The following is a 23,760-nucleotide window of genomic DNA, read 5'->3' as shown; positions in this document are numbered from 1 at the left end:
CCAGAAATACTCTACTCTCCTCATGAAGAAATCAAAAGTGTTTCAGAACATTAAAACAAGAAAGCCAACAAACTTCTCCATAGTATGAAAAGCCCTTAAGTTCACTTCCTATGTCCTTAAACAAAGAAGAAAACAGATTTTAATTCAGGGCCCAGGAACAAATAATATTTACCACTTTTCAATAGATTGTAAATGCAGTACATTTTTGTAGTTTCTGAGCAAAGTACTTCCTGATGAATAATACGCTGAATGTGATATAACTTACTATCGTGAGAGACTTATGTTTGTTTGGCTAGCAGCTTAGCTTCCCCATCATGAAAGGAGCTCCATCTGTTGCTACACATACTAGTTTTGATAAGGGAAGATTAAACCCTGTTAGAGATGATACACTACTACAAAGGTATCATTACTGGTTGCATCTTGAAGCAAAATTATGCTCAATAACTCCCCAATTATATTTAAGTCTTTATTGCAGGCACAGATGAAAACGGATACATATGCCTTGTCACTAACATCTGTACTGTCATGAAGTGCAATAGAAAAGAGGCTATGAAACTTTTGGCTTTGGCCCATAATTGTTCAATTAGATTACACGCAATGTAACCAACTCTCAGCAATTGTATTTTGTGACACGGAAATGTTTCTGAAAGTTTGGACTTTATTGGGACACACTTATGGCAGTTTTCACAAGACACTGCTTTACAAATTCACTGTTACTACAACATCTGGAATTTTTTGCTGTCAGTACTGCTATCACATAGCTTGCTTTAACAGCAGCTTCACTGTTTCCTATTAAATTCTTGAACAGAGACTGTTGCTTACCAAGTGCAACCTTGAAGTCCTGTAAGGATAACTCCCTTGATTTGTTTTGGTACTAATCATATTGTTGGCAATGGGTTTCATTCTGACATCTCAAGTCATATTGCTTTGGGGCACTTATACTTTGGCTTCAAATCAAGCACGTAATTTCACAGCAGATATAAGCTAATTCCTATCTTTTGTGGACTATGCAGTGGTCACTTGCAACTGTTCGCTTCTTACTATTTGAAATTTTGGAGAACAACACCGTCGTTTTGAAAACGCACTCAAAATAAAGCATCAACGATAATTATTGTAAACATTCCTACAATTATGTTCCAGGGAACATAAATCTCTCTGAAAGACTCCATTAAGAACCTTGGCCTAATCACTATAAAAATCTAACTTGGTTTGAACATGCAACAAAAATCTGCCAGTGAACTTTCTACACACAAAACTCACTTAAAAGGCTAAGAGATCTTCTCCCACTTAAAACAAAGAAATTACTCATACAAAGTCTAATTCTACCCATTTTTGACGACGCAGATGTTATATACAACAGTTTAAACAGCACACATTGTACCAAATTACAGCACCCATACAACACATGTATCTGCTTTACCTTCAATAAATCAAGACATTGCCATCTCTCACTCTACCTATTTATATTTATATTTAGAAAAGAGACGAAATCTGCACTCTGTGTCAGTTATTCATAGTGTTCTATGGAGTAAAACCCTGGGTTACTTGAGAGCTGACTTTCAGTACCTATCATCCAGAAATAATCACCAAACAAGGTCATTAACTAGCTCCCTGCTAAGTTTTCCTGCCCATCACACTCCTAGTTACAGTGATTCATTCATCCCGGCTACTAACTGCCTGTGGAATTCCCTGTCAGCTGAAATTAGACACATTCCTAGTACTCAGCTGTTCGGAAAAAGGTGTTTAAATATTACCTATATATAAGAACATAATCTATAGCACATATCCTAAGATAATTTGCTTTCTTCATGTATATATTAACTGTAGGAAGTAGATGATAAGCTTTTCCAGTTAGTCTAAGTTACACAATTTCAGTATGCTGTAGAATTTAACATAAAATAAACAGTGTATTATGGTTGGGCATAATAGCAAGCTCTGTAGCCTGAGCCATGCCATAGAAAGCAAGGTGATAATAAATAAATCAATAAATTATTAAAAAATAAAAAATAAACTAACCACCTAAGTTGCATACACACAATATTATACACTCCAACAGCTGTAACTGTGAATGTTAGCCTAATCAGTACAAATTGGGAAAGGGAGAGATGTTCCTTAGTGACACTCCACTGACACTGGCTGAGCAATGACAGAGGATTATAGTATGTGGTGACTCACCATGGGACCTATTGTAAGCAGCAGGTGCAAAGTGACGAGAGGTTGAGGGAAACAAGTCCCAGACCAACCTTTAAAAGCTTTCATTGCATTAACATTTACAGTACTTTGTCATTGACAAATATATAAATACCATCTTATGTTATTCTCAGAATCGTATAATAGGTGAGAGTATTTTAAGAGTTTCCTTGTCATCCTGGCTGATCGGAAATTGATAATCCAAGCAACATTTATTTTATATTTTATCTATAATAAAAGTATAATTATTTATTGCATTCAAAAGTGGGGCGGGAGTAATATTTCACAAGCGTGGAGGCAGAATTCAGATTGTGGTCCATGTATTTGATATGCCTGCAGTACAGTAGTAGGTAGTACGAACAACAGATTTAAATACTGTAATAAAATTAATGTAATTGTGTAGCGTATTTTTATATTTTAGTAATGTATGAATTACTTCTCTTACAGTAGGCCTATGAATATTCGACTTACAATAAAATGAGGAAGGTAACACTTCATCAAGGCCACGGTCGCTTCCTTCCCGTTCCTAGCCCTTTCCTATCCCATCATCTCCAAAAAACCTATCTGTGACAGTGCAACGTAAATAAAAATTTTAAAGAAGGTAACAAGAAGAAGTAACCTTTGTAACATTTTATACTTTAAATTTTGAGTTAAAAGTTCTTTACAGTTGTTTGTTTCATAGCGGTACCTAGTTTCTTTGCCGCAATAATATAGTTTAGATTTACAGATTTGGCTTGCATAATAGGGTGCCTCAATTAACCATAGTTTGGATAATTGGGGTTCCACTGTATCACGATATTAAGCAAATTACAAATTAGTATATATCAGAAATTACTTACCTTTTGTGGTAGATGCACAAGCATGGCAACCTTGCAATAATATTGCCCTTTTGGAGTTCCTCGAGGCATATTACACATTCACCTTTGTCGTCACCTAGTACATCCTCTGCAACATGATTTGATCCAAGCATTAATTCAGTTTCACATACTCCACAGTAATAAACATTAAATAAAATACAGTTTATTTATGTTTCTGTAGAAAATGTACTATGTACCCATACTGACTTATGCAGCTGAGACTTGGACTTTGACGAGCAGGCAAGAGAGTAGAATTCAAGCCAGTATGATAGGATAGACAAAGAAAGATAGAGTGAGAAATAAAGATGTTAGGAAGAAAGCAGGGATAGGAAAGCTAAGTGAGAGAGTTGAAAAGAATAAACTAAGGTAGTTTGGACATGCAACGAGGATGGAGGAGAATAGGATTCCAAAACAGATACTGGAGGGAAAGTGCAAGGGCAAGGGAGCAAGAGGAAGACCTAGAACAAGGTGGATTGAATCAGTAAAGAGCGGCATAAGGAGACAAAATTTAGACTGGGACAAGATCATGGAAGAGGAATAGTGGAAGAAAAGAGGAAGATGGGGAAGTGTCATAAATACCCCAACCTGGCAAGAGCTGGATAAGGGGAAATGATGATGATGATGACTCACTGGAAAAATTTAGCTTTATCTCAACTCTTTCAATCTAAAGCCTGCATCTAGTACTGTTTTAATTCCAGAATTAACCAAAATGATTTCTCAAAACCATTCCAGAACAGATTTGGATAGTTATTTGCACACTCTCTACACTGGGAATATTGTATGCTGATCTAGTACTAGATTATCTGTTTCAATAATTATCCTTCACAGTATATACGGTACGATAGACAGACAATGCGGTTTTGATTTCAAAGGATGGGCAATTGAAGTTTTGGGGAGTTTTATGGACATTGTAAAATTGTGTACGCTACTACCTTATTCTACTCAAGACATGTGATAAAAGAAACAAAAATAATCATATTACACTAAATAGTATCAAGGGACTTCTCTGCACAATACAAAAATAATGAAAAAACATAGCTTACAAATTAATCCTCAGCAATGATTAAGAAATAATAATAAAATGGTACAGTAATTATCATAGAAATCCATAAAACAATGGCATCAAGTAAATGAAAAAAAAAAAAAAACCCATAGCATCATACTTTAAAATGTCTGGATATTTGTTCAACTAAGGAGCCTCCGTGGCTCAGATGGCAGCGCGTCGGCCTCTCACCACTGGATACCGTGGTTCAAATCCCGGTCACTCCACGTGAGATTTGTGCTGGACAAAGCGGAGGCGGAACAGGTTTTTCTCCAGGTACTCTGGTTTTCCCTGTCATCTTTCATTCCAGCAACACTCTCCATTCTCATTTCATAGCATCTTATTGCTCATTAATAAAAATCACTTTGGGAGTGGCGACCCCATCGTACTAATAGCCTATATCTGCATCATTCATTACATCCCTGACCCGGTCATTGACTGGAAAACAGGTTGTAGGTTTTCATTTTCATCTTTTCAACTATCATCTCAACGTTCAGCACTATTGACCTGCTACATACAAACTTAATTACTTCTGTACCTTTTATTTTCAATCTCTCAAACATATCTTGTTAATTTTTGTTACTGACTCTTAGCACATGTAAGTGAAACCAAACAAACATAACACTTCTATGGCTGCCTTATGAAGTTGTGGAAAGTGTTCTTTTGGGAAACACTCAGAAAACTAGGTCAAACTTTATGTTGAATCACAAATGTCCTGCACCTCATGATAACAGCATACATGCAGTGCTACCTAGATATCTTGCCATTATTATCAAGGGACCAGTGAGAGAGAGAGAGAGAGAGAGAGAGAGAGAGAGAGAGATAATGAAATTTATGCCCAGCAAGTCTTCTCCATGAAATATCAACTGGAACAAAAGTGTACATGACAGATCCACACATATAGTTAGTTAGATGTAGTTCCAATTTTCAAGAAAGGGGACAAATCACTCACTGACAACTATCGTCCAGTGTCTCTCACATCCCACATATGTAAATGTATGGAATGACTGGTCACGTTTAATATATAGGAATACTTCCAAGAAGGTAATCTGCTAAGTGACTGATACTGGGTTAGGTTACTTAGGGAGTGTAGGGGGGATTGTTCATGGCTAAGGAGGTCTAGCAGTCAACCAACTGGATGAGGTAACTCCTAGCGATCAATGCTTTCCTGAGATTGTCATTGTATGAGGCATGGGTATTAGGGATTGAACAGACCAGCTTGTACAGAGTGAGTTGGCCATTAAGGTCGCACATCTGTGAGCATGCATTCAGGAGATAGTGGGCTCGAATCCCACCGTTGGCAGTCCTGAAGATGGTTCTCCGTGGTTTTCAATTTTCACACCAGGCAAATGCTGGGACTGGACCTTAATTAAGGCCACAGCTACTACCTTCCCAATCCTAGCCCCTTTCAATCCTTCTGTCACTGAAAACCTTTGATGTGTGACATTAAACAACTAGCAAAAAACAAAACAAAAAACACCAGCTTGTTCCAGATGGCAAGGTTGAATGGTAGATATCATTTCTGTGATATGACTGAAAACTGTTGTAGCAAAAATATTGCTGATGGTTGGTGAGTTTGATGTGTACAGAGGTTATTGTTCTCCCAACCTGGAGGTGGAGGTCAACGTCAAGGAAAGTGAGAGAAATGGCGGAGATCTGCCAAGTGAAATGGACACTGTAAATAGGGTTGTGGCGGTGCAGAAATGAGTCAACTGCACAACAGTAGGAAGGTTAATTCTGTGCAAAACTACTTGCTTTTGATGATGTTTTCTAATCATCAATTGCACCAGGAGCTCTTCAACCTTCTGTTAATTATCAAGTCCAAAGATAGGAAAATAGATGTTACCAGATGTTGGCAGGGGAGGTTTGTTTTCTATTCAGTAAGATGTCATCACTAGTGAAATTCCACTATGAATAAAATCCAATTGTTCCCTGATTACGTAATTTTCTAGTGAAAAGATCAAAATGAATAATGCGATTTTACATTTTGATTCCAAGTATAACATTTTAAAAGAGGACTTTGTTGCCATTCGAATCCAATTGCTAGAAATCACTCACATTGTATGATATTTTGTATAATTCCATAGTACCGGTACTTTGATCAAATAGATAACTGATACATCTACTCTAGTGAACAAAATTCTGACAATTTCAGAATCTACCAAAGTGTTCTCAGTGTTCCCCGGGCAGCGCTACCCGGGAGGGGGTAGCCCGCAGCAAACGCCTGGCATAGCTTCACACTAGTATTCCCCCTGAAACATGAAACATGAAAACAAAAGTAGTTCATTTGAAGGTGAAAACACAGGTCCAAATTTTTGAGGCCACATCAGAAGTTATAACTGAACTAAATAGACAAATCGTAGGCAAAATAGGTTCATCCCATATCTGCATTATACTTTATAGTTGTTTGAAAGCATCTCTCTTTAAATAGCAATGGAGCAAGAGTGCAATGATTACTATGGTCAGATCAGACTGGCAGATATCGAACAAGAGTTCAGGAAAAACAATACTAGAAACTTTTACAGAACCTTCACAGAAGAACTGATGAGTTATAGGGCATCCACTCTATGTTTTAAATGACTGGATGGGACTTTAGAAACAAATGATGAAGAAAACTCAAACTTTTGGCACATCATTTCAAAGACCTTCTAAACTGTGAACCTCCTACTGACCAACTCACTTTTGAAACAGCAGAACCAAATCCAGATTCCTAGCCTCCAACAATCGAAGAAGTTGAACAAATAATACAAGAGTAAAAAAACAACAAAGCTCCAGGGGAAGGTGGTATAACTGCCGAAATGTGGAAACTAGGTGGCAAAAATCTCGCTCAGAAAATCCATAAAATTCTATCAAATATCTGGACCATTGAAACAATTCCTCAAGACTGGAAGTGTGCAATAATTCACCCATTACATAAGAAAGAGGATAAAACTGATATAAATAACTACAGAGGTATTTCCATACTAGCAGTCACCTACAAAATTCTTTCAAAACTCCTTCTCAAGAGACTTGAAATGCAAACAGATCATTTAATTGCAGAATATTAGGCAGGGTTCAGGAAAGGAAGGTCGTGTGCAGAAGAGATTCTTAACCTCAAGACCGTCCTACAAGTTTGTAAATGCAGGCAAATGGTGATTACTTTTGTGGACTTCAAAAAGGCATATGACTCTATAGAAAGACCAACACTTTCTTGTATACTGGAAGAATTCAAAGTAGACAGGGAAAACAAAAGAATTAATCATGCAAACACTAACAGGCACCACTTCCAAGGTTAAATTCTTAGGGGAATTATCTGAACCATTTAATGTTAAAACAGGCATCCGACAAAGAGATGGGTTGTTCCCTTTATTGTTTAATCTTGTTTTGTAAAAAGTGATTAGGACATGTTAAAGTAACAACCCTTGGTAGATTACGTGAAAACAAAATTAATTTACAGTGTTTGGCCTTCGCTGATGACTTAGCAGTGTTGTCCAAAAACAGACAGGAAGTAATTGCATCTAGAACGGGACTCCAGATATCGTATCAGAAAACTCACTACATGGAAGGAACTCTTTGGTACCTAGATGGACAACCAATGAAAACCCAATGTGGCAAAATATCCCAAGTGTCTAAATTCAAATACCTAGGAGAAGTCATCCAACCTTCAGGACTGAATCATGAAACAAACAAAGAACAGGTCTTTATACTACAGCGCTGGCCTTCTGACCCCAACTTGGCAGGTTCGATCCTGGCTCAGTCCGGTGGTATTTGAAGGTGCTCAAATACGACAGCCTCGTGTCGGTAGATTTACTGGCACGTAAAAGAACTCCTGCGGGACTAAATTCCGGCACCTCGGCGTCTCCGAAGACCGTAAAAGTAGTTAGCGGGACGTAAAGCAAATATTATTATTATTATTATTATTATTATTATTATTATTATTATTATTATTATTATTATCATCCATACTACAAAGAGCTTACATACCCACTTGAAGCAGATACCGGTATGATTTTAAAAAGTCTATATCCCGAAATGCAAAATTAAGACATTATAATACTAATCAAGCCTACAGAACTATATGCACCTGAAACACTGATCATTGGGGGAAGATCAGTGATTAAAGATGTAGAAAAAGGAAAATTTTTTGACCAGTCTGCTCAAGGGGAATCTGAATGATAAGGAAATCTTATGACCTGTACCAACACTCAGAAAATCTTAAACACATTTAGGAAAGGACGTTTGAAATTGTACGGACATATTCTCAGAATGAGTAATCAGAGATTGATCAAAAGAATTCTGAACCTTGCCCTATCAATGAAGGTAAAAAATAATTGGCTGCTCGAAGTTGGAAAAGATCTTCAGGAAATAGGCATCACAGATGACATTGTGTTAGACAGATCAAAGTTCAGAAAATTAGTCAACAATCACTGCTTTAAACATCATCCAAGCACTACCACCACTAAAACCTGGTCGGAAGATCGCATGAAAAGCCACAGCAAGAAGATGAAGAGATTTTGGGAGAAGAAAAAGGCAATGACATCAGCTAATTAAGTTCAATCGCGCTCCTTAGTTGGGCACAACGAAGAAAGACAGAACAATTGTTGCATCACATATGGATAAAGCAAGCAAGTTTGCAGTTTAAAACGACTAATAATAAATTGATCATTATCCATGGATCTCCCCTTCCCACATATAATGGGGCACATGTGGATTTGACCCTGTTTTATGGCCGGATGCCCTTCCTGATGTCAGCCTCAAGTGGAGGGATCTATTTACTATTGCAAGTTTCTGTTGTTGTTGGTAGAGTGGTGTGTAGTGATGTGTGTATATCAAACATGTGAAACTGGAGTAAAGATAAAAAACTAGTCCCCAAGTCAGATGAATTAATGGGATGGGCTGATATCTCTGACCCAGCCAGGAATCAAACCCAGGATCGTGTGAACCAAATGCCTCAGTGCTGACCATTAACTGCGACCCCTGGTATCTAAATCACCCGGTGAGTGGGGAATATGATAGCCGAGTTGCATTTTCACTGGCTTCTCACCGAGGTAGCTTAAACCAGCCAATAAACGTGGGATTTTTGGTATGAAATGTCAAATCCCTGTGGTTTATCTTCCTTGTAAAACTGGAGGTCATGTCACTATGATCGTGATATCGACAATCACGTAAAACAACAAGCATTACTTCTCATTTCAAATAGTTCACACACGTAAGCAAAATTCAAACTACGGCTTCAGCTAGCGATGATAACATTCAGTCATCACGCCCTCCCTGCAAACATTACATACAAGCCTAGGCCATTCCTAAAGTAGGTATCAAAACAAGATGGTTGGTTAAGCATAGTCAAATCAATCTCTGCGGGAGTTGCCCATCTCCGCTACCATCACAGTAAATTCATCCAAAGGTTGTGTTAACTCTACCACAGGATCTCAACTGTTACAGTGTTAACTTCGCCACATGATCTTAACTGTTACAGTGTTAACTCCGCCAGAGGACACTGTTGGCTACTATCGGTGTGTTGGTATTACGACTCAGTAATCAAGCACAATAATTCTGCGGGTACGTTACAGCTACTGTAGTTTACTGTGATGACTGTGCATGAGCCATCCTTAAATGGAGGACTTTGAGTGTTATGAAATGGTCAGCCAAAGTGACAATCAGTTGCTTGTGGACAGGTACAATTTCTACCTATAAGACAAAGAAAAATGTGGACGGTTTTGACGGTGCTGTGTGAGCTATAGTTGCCACAGTAAAGTGTATAAAGAAGTGATTTAAACCACGAAACTAACAATTTTTTTTTAGGTCGTAACAGCTTCTATGTCTGTTGCTGATGTCAACAATGCTATTAATGTATTACCTCTGAAGACGAGTGACAGTGAGGAGTTTCTATTAATCAATGACAGAATGAGCAACAACACATTGTTTCCTTGTCTAACCATCTTAGAATTTTGGTGTGACTGTGAGAAAATGTATGTTGATGGCACTTCACAGAAAGGTACAGTTTTCTGTTAACAGTTGTTTACAGTAGCCTAAGTGACTATAAAAATAGCCAGCATGTTCCTGTAGTTTACGCTCGTTTACCAGATGCGTTTAAAAATCTTAACCCGCGAGTGGTCGCTAGCCGAAATGTAACGTGAGTGGTCCCGCGTGAGACTTTCTCTCACATTAAAATAAATATGACATTTTTCACAGTTTTGTGGGGCGTAAGGTTGAAATATACTACTGAAATGAAACGTAAGTTTTACCTTATATATTTTAGATAAAAATGAAATGATTAGCTATGAGAGAGAGAGATGGCGTATGACTTTTAGCACCGGAAGTGTCCGAGGAAAAGTTCGGCTCGTCAGATGTAGGTCTTTTTATTTGACACCCGTAGGCGACCTGCGCGTCATGATGAGGACGAAATGATGATGAAGACGACACATACACCCAGCCCCCGTGTCAACGAAATTAACCAATTAAGGTTAAAATTCCCGACCCCACCAGGAATCAAACCCGGGACTTCTGTGACCAAAGGCCAGCACTCTAACCTTTTATCCATGGAGCTGGGCATGATTAGCTGTTTATTAAAGACACAAATTACTACTTAACCCTCTACTGCATACTGTTGCCATTAGGCAACAAATAACTTTTCACCTGTATACATGGATAAATATTGTAGGCAGAGGTAGTTTTACGTCACACCTTCAACTGTACAATCAATTAAACATATATTCCAGTGATGCCGTGTTTTTTTTTACATAACTTTAGACAAAACAGCCCTACAACGAAAGGTACGCCTTCCACCCCGTCAACATCCACGCGTACCAACCACCTACGGTCGTGCAAGTATACTTGCGCCTTGCAATACGTACCCATGGCCAGTAGGCAGTAATGTTCGGTCTTGGAAAGTTAAAAGCTTAGCGTAAAATCGTGAAAAAACGTATATATATTCCAATATGGCAATCCGCATCACATACGAGTGTTAAGCTATTAGGCCCAGTTAAGAAGTGCTGATACATCTAAAACACTGAGCGTATGTTGAACATTAAAGCTTGAAATTTTCTTCACCAAACGGAAACGAAAAATAATTCATGCAGTAGACGGTTAAAATAACATATGGAATGTACATAAAAATAACTTCCGTCCTGAAGTTGTAAAAAATAAAATCTCACACATGCATTAAATCTAGTAATATTTACATTCAAAGCAAGGTTTCTGAACACAATAACATTTTCAAAAACAAGAAGTGCTAATAATACAAATACTAACGCGTACAGCAGAAGTAAGTTTCCCGCTCCACTTCAAAATAACACCAACGTCATTAGTCGAGAAACTCTCACGCAGCGCATACGGACATATAGGAACGTTTCCTCTGACTAGGGGAGGGGGTGCCTACCCTTCAAATGTGCATCGCTCTATATTCACGACAGTTATAAACTCAGCTAGAAGAGGGACCAGTCACCTCCCTTTCATCACTGTGAAGTAATATTACAATAAAAAATAATGTGAGAGAAAATCTCATAGAGCGACCACTCGTGGGTTAAAGAAATGTGCAGCTCTGAAGGACCTAATTTTGTGCCGAGAGTTGTGGTTATGTGATTTTGAAATGCGCATTCATAAAAGTATAACGGATGCTTTCCCGAATTAAAGTATTCGTGGGTGTACTCACCTTTGCCGGAGTTGATATCGTAAGGTTGTTGAATTGTGTTTGATAAAACAATGAATATGGGAAATACTTAAGGCATTTCTTTCGTCTACTGTTCTTACCTAAAAGGGAGAAAGAGGACTTTGTAGACTATTTTGTGGCCAACAAACCTCAAGAAGACAATATCGCCGATTACTGTGATTACATTTTCGATAGTCCGCTTCTGTGGTGTAGTGGTTAGTGTGATTAGCTGCCACCCCCGGAGGCCCGGGTTCGATTCCCGGCTCTGCCACGAAATTTGAAAAGTGGTACGAGGGCTGGAACGGGGTCCACTCAGCCTCGGGAGGTCAACTGAGTAGAGGTGGGTTCGATTCCCACCTCAGCCACCCTGGAAGTGGTTTTCCGTGGTTTCCCACTTCCCCTCCAGGCGAATGCCGGGATGGTACCTAACTTAAGGCCACGGCCGCTTCCTTCCCTCTTCCTTGCCTATCCTTTCCAATCTTCCCATCCCTCCACAAGGCCCCTGTTCAGCATAGCAGGTGAGGCCGCCTGGGCGAGGTACTGGTCATACTCCCCAGTTGTATCCCCCGACCAAGAGTCTGAAGCTCCAAGACACTGCCCTTGAGGCGGTAGAGGTGGGATCCCTCGCTAAGTCTGAGGGAAAAACCGAACCTGGAGGGTAAACAGATGATGATGATGATGACATTTTCGATACCTTATGCTAAGTTTCCACCATTAATATGGTGTCTCCACAACTTCGGCGAGCTTCGAGAAACTGCAATTGCAGCTGAATCCTTCCATTTCATTTCAGGTTAAACTCTTCCTTCGATCATAGCCATCCAAATATTTTCTCATTCACCAGCAGTCTTCTTAACTTACAAACGCACGCTTACATAAAAATTTACAGTCACACATGGGGAATTATCAACAAAAAAGAAAAAGCCAGAAAGTTCAATGACAAATATTCCCGCACTGCGAAGTGGGCACAACTGTATCGTCGTCGTGCCTGCAGAAAACTGCCATGTGAAATATTTCAGTTCAGAGCTTTGGTCAGTGAGGTTGTCTCATTTACGGTTCAATGTGCAAGTAATGTCAAATAATTCTCACTATTGATGATTTATGTGCTGCGGGTCAGTATTTCAACCACAATATTATCACAAAGCGGTTTCCCCAGGCGCAGCGTCGATATTGCAGTAAGGAAATAACCCAGAATGATTTTTGTAAAGAAAGCATCATATGAAAGCAAAATTTCAAAGAAACAGTAAAATGTTATGCAGTAGAATCCAGTTAACTCGACTCCTCATAATTCGACAAGTTGACGAGCACTATTTATTTTTCTTCTAATCGCTAAATGATTTTCGCTGGTCAAGCACAACATTATCTTTGAATAATGTGGTTTATTAATAGAGAGACTGTAATACCGTAATTTCTAACATCGCTTGAACAGTGCTAAACAGTATAGGTATATTCTAATTAGTGTGGTGTATTACTGTACAGTAACTGCAATACTGTACATACCGGACGAGCTGCGGTTAGGGGCGCCCAGCTGTATGCTTGCATCCGATAGATAGTGGGTTCGAACCCCCACTGTCAGCAGCCCTGAAGATGGTTTTTGGTGGTTTCCCATTTTCATACCAGGCAAATGCTGGGGCTGTACCTTAGTTAAGGCCACGGCCGCTTCCTTCCCAGTCCTAGGCCTTTCCTCTCCCATCAACACCATAAGACCAATCTGTGTCGGTGCGACGTAACGCAAATTGTACCGGAAAAAACTGCACATACTTATGCATCTGAATATCGGCATGTTTTCGTGTTCTATTCAGAGATTTGTTACGGTATTCAGTTTGTAGCACTTTCCCTTTGTGACACTAATTCATGGAACTGTCTAACGAAATTGTTAACAGGTCCTGGTTTTTTTTCCGTGGAAATTCCAATCAATCCCATATCCTTCTACAGAGATTGCTAGTGAAAAGTAGGTAAACCCCCTGTCAGTCAACATTCCCTTCTATTCTTGCTAGCCGTTAGCAGACTTGACTGAAGACTGTGCCCTATTGTAAACTAAACTTTGAGTTCATTGGCGGTACAGTTTCTTACAAGTGTAGTGTTGTCTAGGCAACTGAAAATGTCAAAGAGGACAAGAGGCAACAAATTAAGGTGACAATGGAAATGAAATTGGATGCCCTACAAAGACTGGACAAATGGGGAAGTGTTAATAAAACTGCCATGGATTTAGATTTTGCACCAACTACTATAACAGGGTAGAAAAAGAAGAGAGGTCCGAATCGAGTCTTGGTGTGTGAAAAGAACATGTACTGGTAGTTTAAATGAAATGAGAAATATGACAGGTGGCGAGTATAAGTGAGTGAGGCGCTTTATTTGTGGTTTAGGCAGCAAAGGGAAAGGGATCACCCATTTAAGGGCCTATTTTTCAAGAGGAAGTCCTAAAATTCTATGAGGAATTTCTATGCACATAATTGTCAAAACTACAGGATATTCCGTAGCCAAGAAAGTTTAAAAGAGGAGCCTAGATTTACTGCTAGCGTCGGCTGGCTCGACATGTGGAAGAAGCCCTACGGCAGCAGACAGTTAAACGTTTGTGGCGAAAAACTCTCTGGTGACTTGGAAAATGTTAATAAATTCAAGGAAAATTTGCAAAGACTAATTTTAAAAAGAGGGGTGTACATGGGGATCAAATTTACAACTGTCATATAAGTCTGGTCTGAGTTTGTGAATGCTGCCTTCGAAAACGCTTGCATCCAAGGAAGAACTGTCCTCAGACTACACAAGAAGTAGGGAGAGTTACATTCTCACGTTATTGGCTTTACGTCCCACTAACTACTATTTCGGTTTTCGGAGACGCCGAGGTGCCAGAATTTTGCCCCACAGGAGTTCTTTTACGTGGCAGTAAATCTACCAACACGAGACTGTCGTATTTGAGCACCTTCAAATACTACCGGACTGATCCAGGATCGAACCTGCCCAGTTCGGGTCAGAAAGCCAGCGCCTCAACCGTCTGAGCCACTCAGCCCGGCAGAGTTACATCCTTGGCGTGCAGCAACGCAATAGGTAGCCATCTGCTCAAACTAGCGCTCATTAACAAATCGAAAAATTATCGGGCATTTCAAACGTAAAAATAAGTCCATCTGCTTGTTTAGTACAGAAATCAGTCAAATCCATGAATGAATGGAGCCATTTTTAAGGACTGGTTTTATAAGGAGTTTGTTTCTTCGGTAGAAAAGTTTCTAAAATCGAGAAACTGCCAAAGAAAGCACTTCTCATTCTTGACAATGCCTCGTCCCATCCTGATCCAGAACATTTACGAGACGAAGATGCAAGAGCCATGTTTCTCTCCCCTAACGTGAGTTCGGTGTGTCAACCAATGGACCGGGACATTTTGGAAGCAATGAAGAAGAGGAACAGACGTAAACTTCTTTCTTCTGTTTTCTTAGCCACGGAGGAAGGGTGTGACATGATCGATATACGAATGAATAGGCATGTTGGACATAGTGGGATAGATATCTGAATCTTGGAATTATCGAGCATGTAAGCCTCATTCGCTTCTGGAGAATTTTGCTGGACCATTCCAGAAACGACTTTCAACAAAGCAGGGAATATAGAGAAAATCGTGAAATAGTGTAGTGGACTAACTGAAGAGAACTGTAGGCTGTGACGATGTTACTATAGTACCTATAGTATTGTAAGCAGTAGTGTTAAGCACGGGAAATATTCAAGTTTTGTGTGAATTCGTATATTATGATGCTGGATTTAGAATGTTAAACGAGTAGTATTTCTTGTCGTATTTTCTTTCCATGGAATTGCTTGTTGTACTCGAGTTGTTGTAGTGGTGTTGTTGGGTAGTTAGGTTGTTACTTTATTGCCATGTGTAATGTTAAGCTAGTAGTAAGCTCAACCTATATTGTAAGCCGTAATGTTAAGCACTGGATATATTTAAGGTGTGTGTGAATTTGTATATGATGATGCTGGATCTAGTATGTTAAACTATTAGTATTTCTCGTAATACTTTCTTTCCATGGAATTGCTTGTTGTACTTTTGCTGTTGTTGTTGTTGTTGTTTAATTATGTTTTAACTTTACCTTATTAAGCTATCACACTACTGCAAGTGGCCATTGCCACAGGGATAGTTCCAAATTGCGATGTAATAATAATAATAATAATAATAATAATAATAATAATAATAATAATAATAATAGTAATAATATCTGAGAATGGATGGGGCAGGATGAAAAGTGTGAACTTTTGGATACAGAAACAGTTGCACTAGTGAAGGAGAACGAAGTTGAGATGAATCAGAAGACGGAGAGATGGAAGACAACAGAAAAGTTAAAAAGGTGACTCACAGGAAAAGACTACAGACCGCTGAAGGAATGTTCTGTTACATGGAGGAGTAAGGTGCATCTGCTATGGACACTTTTTCCTCCGTCGCCTACGTAGCGAAGATGCACGAAAACGAAATTTGTACGAGAGACAGTCAAGCATCACGACATTTTTATCTCAAAAGAGTAGTCATTTATTCAGTTCTGTATGTAAGATTTTCGTTTTTAACAATTATCACTATACTGGAAATTAAAGACAAGAAATATTTGAGACTAATTTATAATCGGTTTCTACAGAAAACCAATAGTTTTTAATCACACTTACGAAGTGATCATATTTTCAAATTTTGTTTCATACTAGCTGATGTGTCCGTGCTTCGCTACGGAATTCTACATTGTATACAGAATTCTAGGTTAGGTAGTGTACACGTTGTGAGCAAGATTGTATTAAATTGGATAGCACTTAACGTTACCCTAGAAACGCGACGGGGAAGTCACCAAACGTCTTTTCTCATATGAAGACTGGGTTAGGGAATTGTCATTGTAATGGTTAGGCCCCCTTGCCTACCATCAGTCACAATCAGGTTGGGGAGTTTTCATTATAATGACAGACACTCACTCCACCTGCCTGTTTACATCCTCAGAAAGACTGTCTTAGTAGTTTTGCCAACTGAAATGAACATAGGTCATAACAATGACGTCAGTATAAGGCGCGATTAAAAGCAATGCTTTCATATGAAATCTATATATATAAAATAAGAGTTTTGTCTGTACATTGCTCAGAATTTGAAAATAATGGTATTTCTGTATCGATCATGTCCACAGTAACAAGGAAAAGCACTTTTTACTTTTCCGTAATTTCTGTCTGTCTGTCTGTCTGTCTGTCTGTCTGTCTGTTTGTCTGTTTGTACACGCATCACTAGAAAACGGCTAAAGAGAACTTAATGAAAATCGGTATGCAAAGTCGGGGAATAAGTCTCTACAATCTAGGCTATAAATAATTATATTCACGCTGAGTGAAATGGTAGTTTACGGGAAGGCCTAAAACTTAATTTTCAAATATTTATGTTATAAGTGGTCCTATATTAATAAAAAATAGTATACGAAGTCGGGGAACAAGACGCTACAATCTAAGCTATAAATAATTTTATTCACGCTGAGTAAAATGGTAGTTTAGGGGAAGGTCTAAAAATTAATTCTTGAATATTTACATTATTAGTGGTCCTATCTCATTGAAAATTGGTATGCGAAGTTGGAGAATAAGCCACTACAATTCATACTATAAATAATTTAACTGGCGCTGAATAAAATGGTAGTTTAGTGGAAGGCATACAATTTAATTCTCGAATATTTATATTATTAGTGGTCGTATTGATAAATACTATATAACCAGAGTTATAAAGAAATTAAATTTCCGACCATTTATATCATACATTTTTACCGTACCGGCTATGATAACACAGATATTCATGAATTTGTATTTTTGTTGCCAAGTCCATATCAACGCCGAGCCACGAGAAAATGGGTTAACAGAATTTAATGAAAATCGGTATATAGAGTGGGGGAATAACTACAGTCTAAGCTATAAACAATTTTATTCACCCTGGATGAAATTGTAGTTTAGGGGAAGGCGCCAAAGATGTAATTTTAAAACACCTATGTTATTGATCCTATCTAAAAGTACTACATAACAAAAGTTATAGAGAATACAATTTCCGGTCATTTATGTTTTATTCAGTTTTAACGTACCGACTATAATGAGAGTGGTATTTCAGAGTAGGAAGAAAACTAAATGTAACGGCCTACAATATCGAAAGCGCACGACATTGATGAACAATAACATTATATTGATCATTGTTGTGATGTTCTTTGTCTCTTATGCTGCCTCTCAACTCCGATAGATGGGATTACTGCTGCGTACCGAGTATAATAGCCTGACTGAATATTGAAGGAAAATAGCCGGGGAGTTATAAAACTTTCTTCTTTAGCATGCCATTCCTCTGGTTCATACATTTTCTGATACAGCTGGTACGTAACACACTGGTTCATCATAGGATTCCAGCTATTCGATCTCTACTCTGACTCGCTGTTTTGAATGAGCAGTGGGCATACTTAAGGCAGAGGCTCACTTAGTAGAGTAGTAGTAGTATGGCCTGGTCTAGAATAACAATTAGGGCTATTCCAAATTATAGCACCACAATTCACTAAATGACTCAAAATTCAACCCTGAAAAGAGCCGTTTCTTATGAAAAGCTTCTTCCTTTTCATTTTTATTAAATTCTACATTCATTTTATTCCAAATTAGCAGTGAAGAGGGGGTTTCTCCTCTGGCTTGAAGGAAAAATTTGCCTCCAAGTCAGATAGATTTTTCCGCTGCCAGTGTAGTGAATTGATACTTTCAGACTCATCGGGGTATTCCTAGGAAACAGATTAGTAAAAGGGCATAGTTTTTGCCCTGGGAGTCGCCACTATTCGACCCCCTCCCTGCAGAATAGGGAGTGTTCACGGCTCACGGCAGCCTGCGGCCTGGTCATTCCAGCTTTGGAACTTTGGACTGTTTGGACTGTTAGTGAGAAAATGTGTGGTTTTTCATTTGATCGAATGTTTCATATGAAAGCATTGCTTTTTATCGCTCCATTCCTACTGACGTCATTGTAATGTATGTTAATTTCAGTTGGGAAAACCACTAAGACATTCTTTTTGAGGATGTAAAAAGGCAGGTGGAGTGTGCGTGTCTACCATTATAATGAAAGCTCCCCAACCTGAATGTGACTGATGGTATGCTAGCGGGTCTACCATTACAGTGAAAATTCCTTAACTCAGTCTTCATATGAGAAAAGATGTTTGGTGACTTCCCCGTCGCGTTTCTAGGGTAACGTTAAGAGCTATGCAATTTCCTACAATCTTGCCCACAACGTGTACACTACCTAACTTAGAATTCTGTATACAATGTAAAATTCCGTAGCGAAGCACGGGTACATCAGCTAGTACTCGATAAAATGAAAAACCACACATTTTCTCACTTTTACCGAACAGTACTACGCTGCCGATTTAACAGTCCAAAGTTCCAGAGCTGTAATGACCAAGCAGCAGACAGCCGTGATCCGTGAACACTCTTCGTCTTATTTCGGCCGAGTGGGGATGTCGAATAGTGGAGACTCCCAGCGCAAAAACTATGCCCTTTTACTAATCTGTTTCCTAGGAGTACCCGATGAGTCGGAAAATCTCAGTTCTCTACACCGGTTGGCGGAAAATTCTATCTTACTTGGAGGCAAATTTTTCCTTCAAGCCAGAGGAGAAACACCCCTCTTCACTCAGGGGCGAAGCGTCAGGGGAGACAGGGTAGACAGCGTGTACCCTTAAAGTTTTGTGAACGAGAAATTGTCTAGTAAATTCAATTATATTTATGGAACATTAATTATTTCCATATACAAGACATTTTGTATTCCCCGCTTTACTTATTTTCGACTCACTTCGGCAATGCTCGAGCTCGCGTCAGGTACATGAAGCACGTATACAAAAGTTGACGCTGTCCATTCTGTGTATTTTCCCTTTGATTTTCAAAGCTTTCAGATAGATAAACACTAACGCTATCTGTAGGTGCTGACTGTGGAACTATTACTTTCCTATAGCGAGATTGCTCCGCCCAGTAGACAGACTTACCAGCGTCTCTTCTTGCTCTCATTGGCTAGTATTTGGACCTCAGTTATACAGGTGCTCTTATTGGCTACCATCTCAGGCATGCTTTAAATGTAATTAATTAGAATTTACTTTATTATAAGACACGACTAAAAATAAATGATATAATAATATTCATATACGAAATACAGCAAACTTACACCTAATAAATGATTAATAGCACTAAAACCCTTCAAGTACATGCATTTTCTTGCCCACCAATATGAGTTACGGTACAGCATTATAACGGGAACGAACAGTTGCAGTTTCAAAGTTACGAATGTGGTGTGAGACGTGAGAGCAAGGTGGCTAATAGTGTATGCGTGTGCTAGCACCTTACAATTAAGTGATAGGCCTAAGTGTTAATTTTTCATTATAAAGGAATAGTGAATAGTTACTGGTGATAAAATATAAAGTGCAGTTCTTGTTTTCTCGTGTGGAAGTTTGTGTTTATTTATGATAGGCCTATCATGGCTTCTGAATTTACCAGTCCTGACTTCGATTCAGTGGTGTACTTACTTAACAATGGTATTTCCTCCTTGTCGTTAGAACAGAAGATAACGATAAAAACTTTACAGAAACGGCCTAACCTAACATTATCACAACAGGACGGAAAATTTGTTCGAAAATTTCAGAAAAGCTGGTATGATAAATGTCAGTGGCTGTGTGGAACGGGTAAAGGTCGCGAACAAAAGTTATTGTGTTTTTATTGCTTGATGTTTGGCGTTGACGGGGAAGATTCTTGGCGCAGAACGGGTGTAAATACCATAAAAAAATTCGAGAAAAAAGTTAAAAAGCACGCGGCATCTGAGAATCATATACAGTGCGCCGAGAAATTTCACATGCTGGGGCGGTGCCGTATCGATCATGCCGTTTCAGAGGGGCAGAGACTACAGGCCATTAAACACAATGAAATGGTTTCAAAAAAATAGGAAAATTGTCAGCAGATTAGTAGACGTTGTTTGCCACTTATGTATTCAGGAATTGCCGTTCAGGGGTCATCGAGAAAGTCAATGTTGTTCTTTATGTTCATTTAATAAAGAGAATTACTTGGCTACTCTTGACTTACTGGCTTCAGAGGAATCTTTCATGAAAGACCATTTAAAATCAGAAAATGTCTCCAAAGGTACTTCTAGTGACACACAAAATTATTTGGTTAAAGCTGTTACTGTTGCCGTTCAGGAACGTATTCGAAAAGAGATAGAATTAGCTGAATTTGTTTCTGTCCAAGATGACGAAACTACAGATGTTTCCATTCAATCACAATTAAGTATTATTGTGAGGTATTGTGTTAATGGTAAAGTCGAAGAGCGGTTTCTAGGCTTTTATGACGTGCCTGCTGATAAGACTGCTAGGGGTTTAGCTGATGTCATAACCTCAGTTCTGAAAGAATGGAACATTGATTATACCAGACTCGTATGTCAGACGTATGACGGAGCTACAGTAATGTCTGGTCATAAAGGAGGTGTCCAGACAGTTGTCGGACAGTCTTATCCTCATGCCATCTTCGTACATTGTTACCCCCATCAACTCATTTTGGTTCTTCTTCATTCTGCGAAAACTATAAAAGAGGTGAAATTGTTCATATGCAATTTATCTGTCTTCCACACATTCTTCTCTCGTTCTTCACATCGTGCAGAACTGCTGAGAGAGCAAGGTTTTCAGCTTCCTCATCCTTCTCCTACCCAATGGAATTATCATTCTCGGGCTGTTATGACCGTGAAAAAATATTATCCCGAGTTGAAAAGAGCAGTGGATCATATCATAAATTCTGACAACTGGAATCCAGAATCAATCCAGATAGCAATAGGAATAGACAATACATTGAACAATCACAAATTTGTGTTCCTCCTCTGTCTCTTTTCTAGAATTTTTGTCTACACCGACTTCTTGTTTAGCATTCTGCAGTCGAAAACGTCTTCTGATGTAAATTTGTGTATTAAAGAGGTGAAGGTTGCTACTACTAACATCAGATCGCTCAGAAGTGATAAAGTAATTAAAGAAATTGAAGAAGAATGTTCTGCTTTGTGTTCAACTGTCGTGAATACTAACCAGGGTCAAAGAAGAGTTGCCTACGAGGTTCTTGATTCAGTGTTGCTTCAGTTAGAAACACGTTTCGGTCATTACGAAAGCCTTCGTTTCGTAGAACGAATTGATGAAACTAAATTTAATATTTATCATTCACAATTTCCCCAGCAGCATTTAAACGAACTCATGGCCATGTACCCTAAGGTTTTCCAAGAACGAACTTATCAACATTTACTCTGATCCCGATAAATGTATTCGACCCCAGCAACTATTGGCGTACATTCTTAATAATGAACTCCAGAGTGTGTATACGGAAACAACAAAATTCCTTAACTTGATGCTATCTATTCCGTTAACGTCAGTTTCTAGCGAACGCGCTATGAGTACCTTGAAACGAATTAAAACCTATTTAAGGAATTCGATGACCAACCAGAGACTGTCCAACTTGGGAACTCTACCTATACAGAAGGAACTGCTGTGGCATCTTAGCAAGACGCCTGACTTCAAGACGATAGTAATAATTTCGTGTGGCTATTTCTAGCCGAGTGCAGCCCTTGTAAGGCAGACCCTCCGATGAGGGTGGGCGGCATCTGCCATGTGTAGGTAACTGCGTGTTATTGTGGTGGAGGATAGTGTTATGTGTGGTGGGTGAGTTGCAGGGATGTTGGGGACAGCACAAACACCCAGCCCCCGGGTCATTGGAATTAACCAATGAAGGTTAAAATCCCCGACCCGGCCGAGAATCGAACTCGGGACCCTCTGAACCGAAGGCCAGTACGCTGACCATTCAGCCAACGAGTCGGACAAGACGATAGTAACAGACATATTTGCTGAAATGAAGGACAGGCGGATTGAACTCTTTTACAAGAATATTGTTTAAGGTGAGTTGTATGAAAATCTATTTTTAACCTCTCATTAAATTTACGTAACAATTAATTACATTGCTATTTTTAATTATAAAAGTACGTTCTTATTTGACAGTTCCCCACAGCCAATTTATTTATATATTTATTTATATATTTATTTATTCATTTATTTATTATCGTCTTGTTTTCTATGGCGTAGTTCAGGCTATAGATCCTGCTATTATGCCCAACCATAATACACTATTTAATTTATGTTAAATTCTACAACATACTACAAGTGTGCAACTTATAGACTAACCGGTAAAGCTCATGGCATAGATCCTACGGTTAATATTTACAGGAAGAAAGTACATCATCTTACATATGTTCTATAGGTTATGTTCTGATATATAAGTAATGTTTGCAACAACATTCTTTTGAACAGCTGAGTACTAGGAATGTTTCTAATTTCAGCCGGCAGGGAATTCCACAGGCGGATAGTAGCGGGGAAGAATTAATCACTGTTACTAGTAGTGTGGTGAGTAGGAAAACTTAGCAAGGAGTTAGTTAACGACCTTGTTTGGTGATTATTTCTGGATGATAGGTACTGAAGGTCATCTCTCAAGTAAACTGGTATTTTGCTCCGTAGAACGCTATGAATAACAGTCACAGAAATAAAAGGAGTGCACGCAGGGTTATACAGTAGGTTGTTATAGGACATGTCTTAGTTTCAGAGTCATTAATATAATACTGATAATATGATTAAACTAGCTGATGTACCCGTGCTTCGCTACGGAATTCTACATTGTATACAGAATTCTAGGTTAGGTAGTGTACACGTTGTGAGCAAGATTGTATTAAATTGCAAAGCTCTTAACGTTACCCTAGAAACGCGACGGCGATGTCACCAAACATCTTTTCTCATATGAAGACTGAGTTAGGGAATTTTCACTGTAATGGTAGACCCGCTTGCAGACCATCGGTCACAATAAGGTTGGGAAGCTTTCATTTTAATGGTTGACACTCAGTCTCCACCTGCCTTTTTACATCCTCAGACTGTCGTACTGGTTTTCCCTACTGAAATGAACAAACATTACAGTGACGTCAGTAGGAATGGCGCAATTAAAAGCAATGCTTTCATACGAAATACTCGATTAAATCACAAACCACACATTTTCTCACT

General features: G+C 38.8%; 1 protein-coding gene across 1 annotated transcript in view; it reads right to left on the bottom strand.

The window, feature by feature from the left end:
* LOC136864688 (E3 ubiquitin-protein ligase ZNRF1) overlaps positions 1 to 23,760 on the bottom strand; it is a 405,587-nt gene that overhangs the window by 11,805 nt on the left and 370,022 nt on the right. The window contains exon 3 of the mRNA XM_067142001.2: positions 3,030 to 3,135. Within this exon, the coding sequence (XP_066998102.1) occupies positions 3,030 to 3,135 (106 nt within the window). The remainder of the gene's footprint in view (positions 1 to 3,029; positions 3,136 to 23,760) is intronic.

The sequence above is a fragment of the Anabrus simplex genome, chromosome 2 (assembly GCF_040414725.1).
Source record: "Anabrus simplex isolate iqAnaSimp1 chromosome 2, ASM4041472v1, whole genome shotgun sequence".
NCBI lineage: Eukaryota > Metazoa > Arthropoda > Insecta > Orthoptera > Tettigoniidae > Anabrus > Anabrus simplex.
Note: the sequence above shows the minus strand (reverse complement) of the source record. Positions and strands in the feature narration are given on the sequence as shown.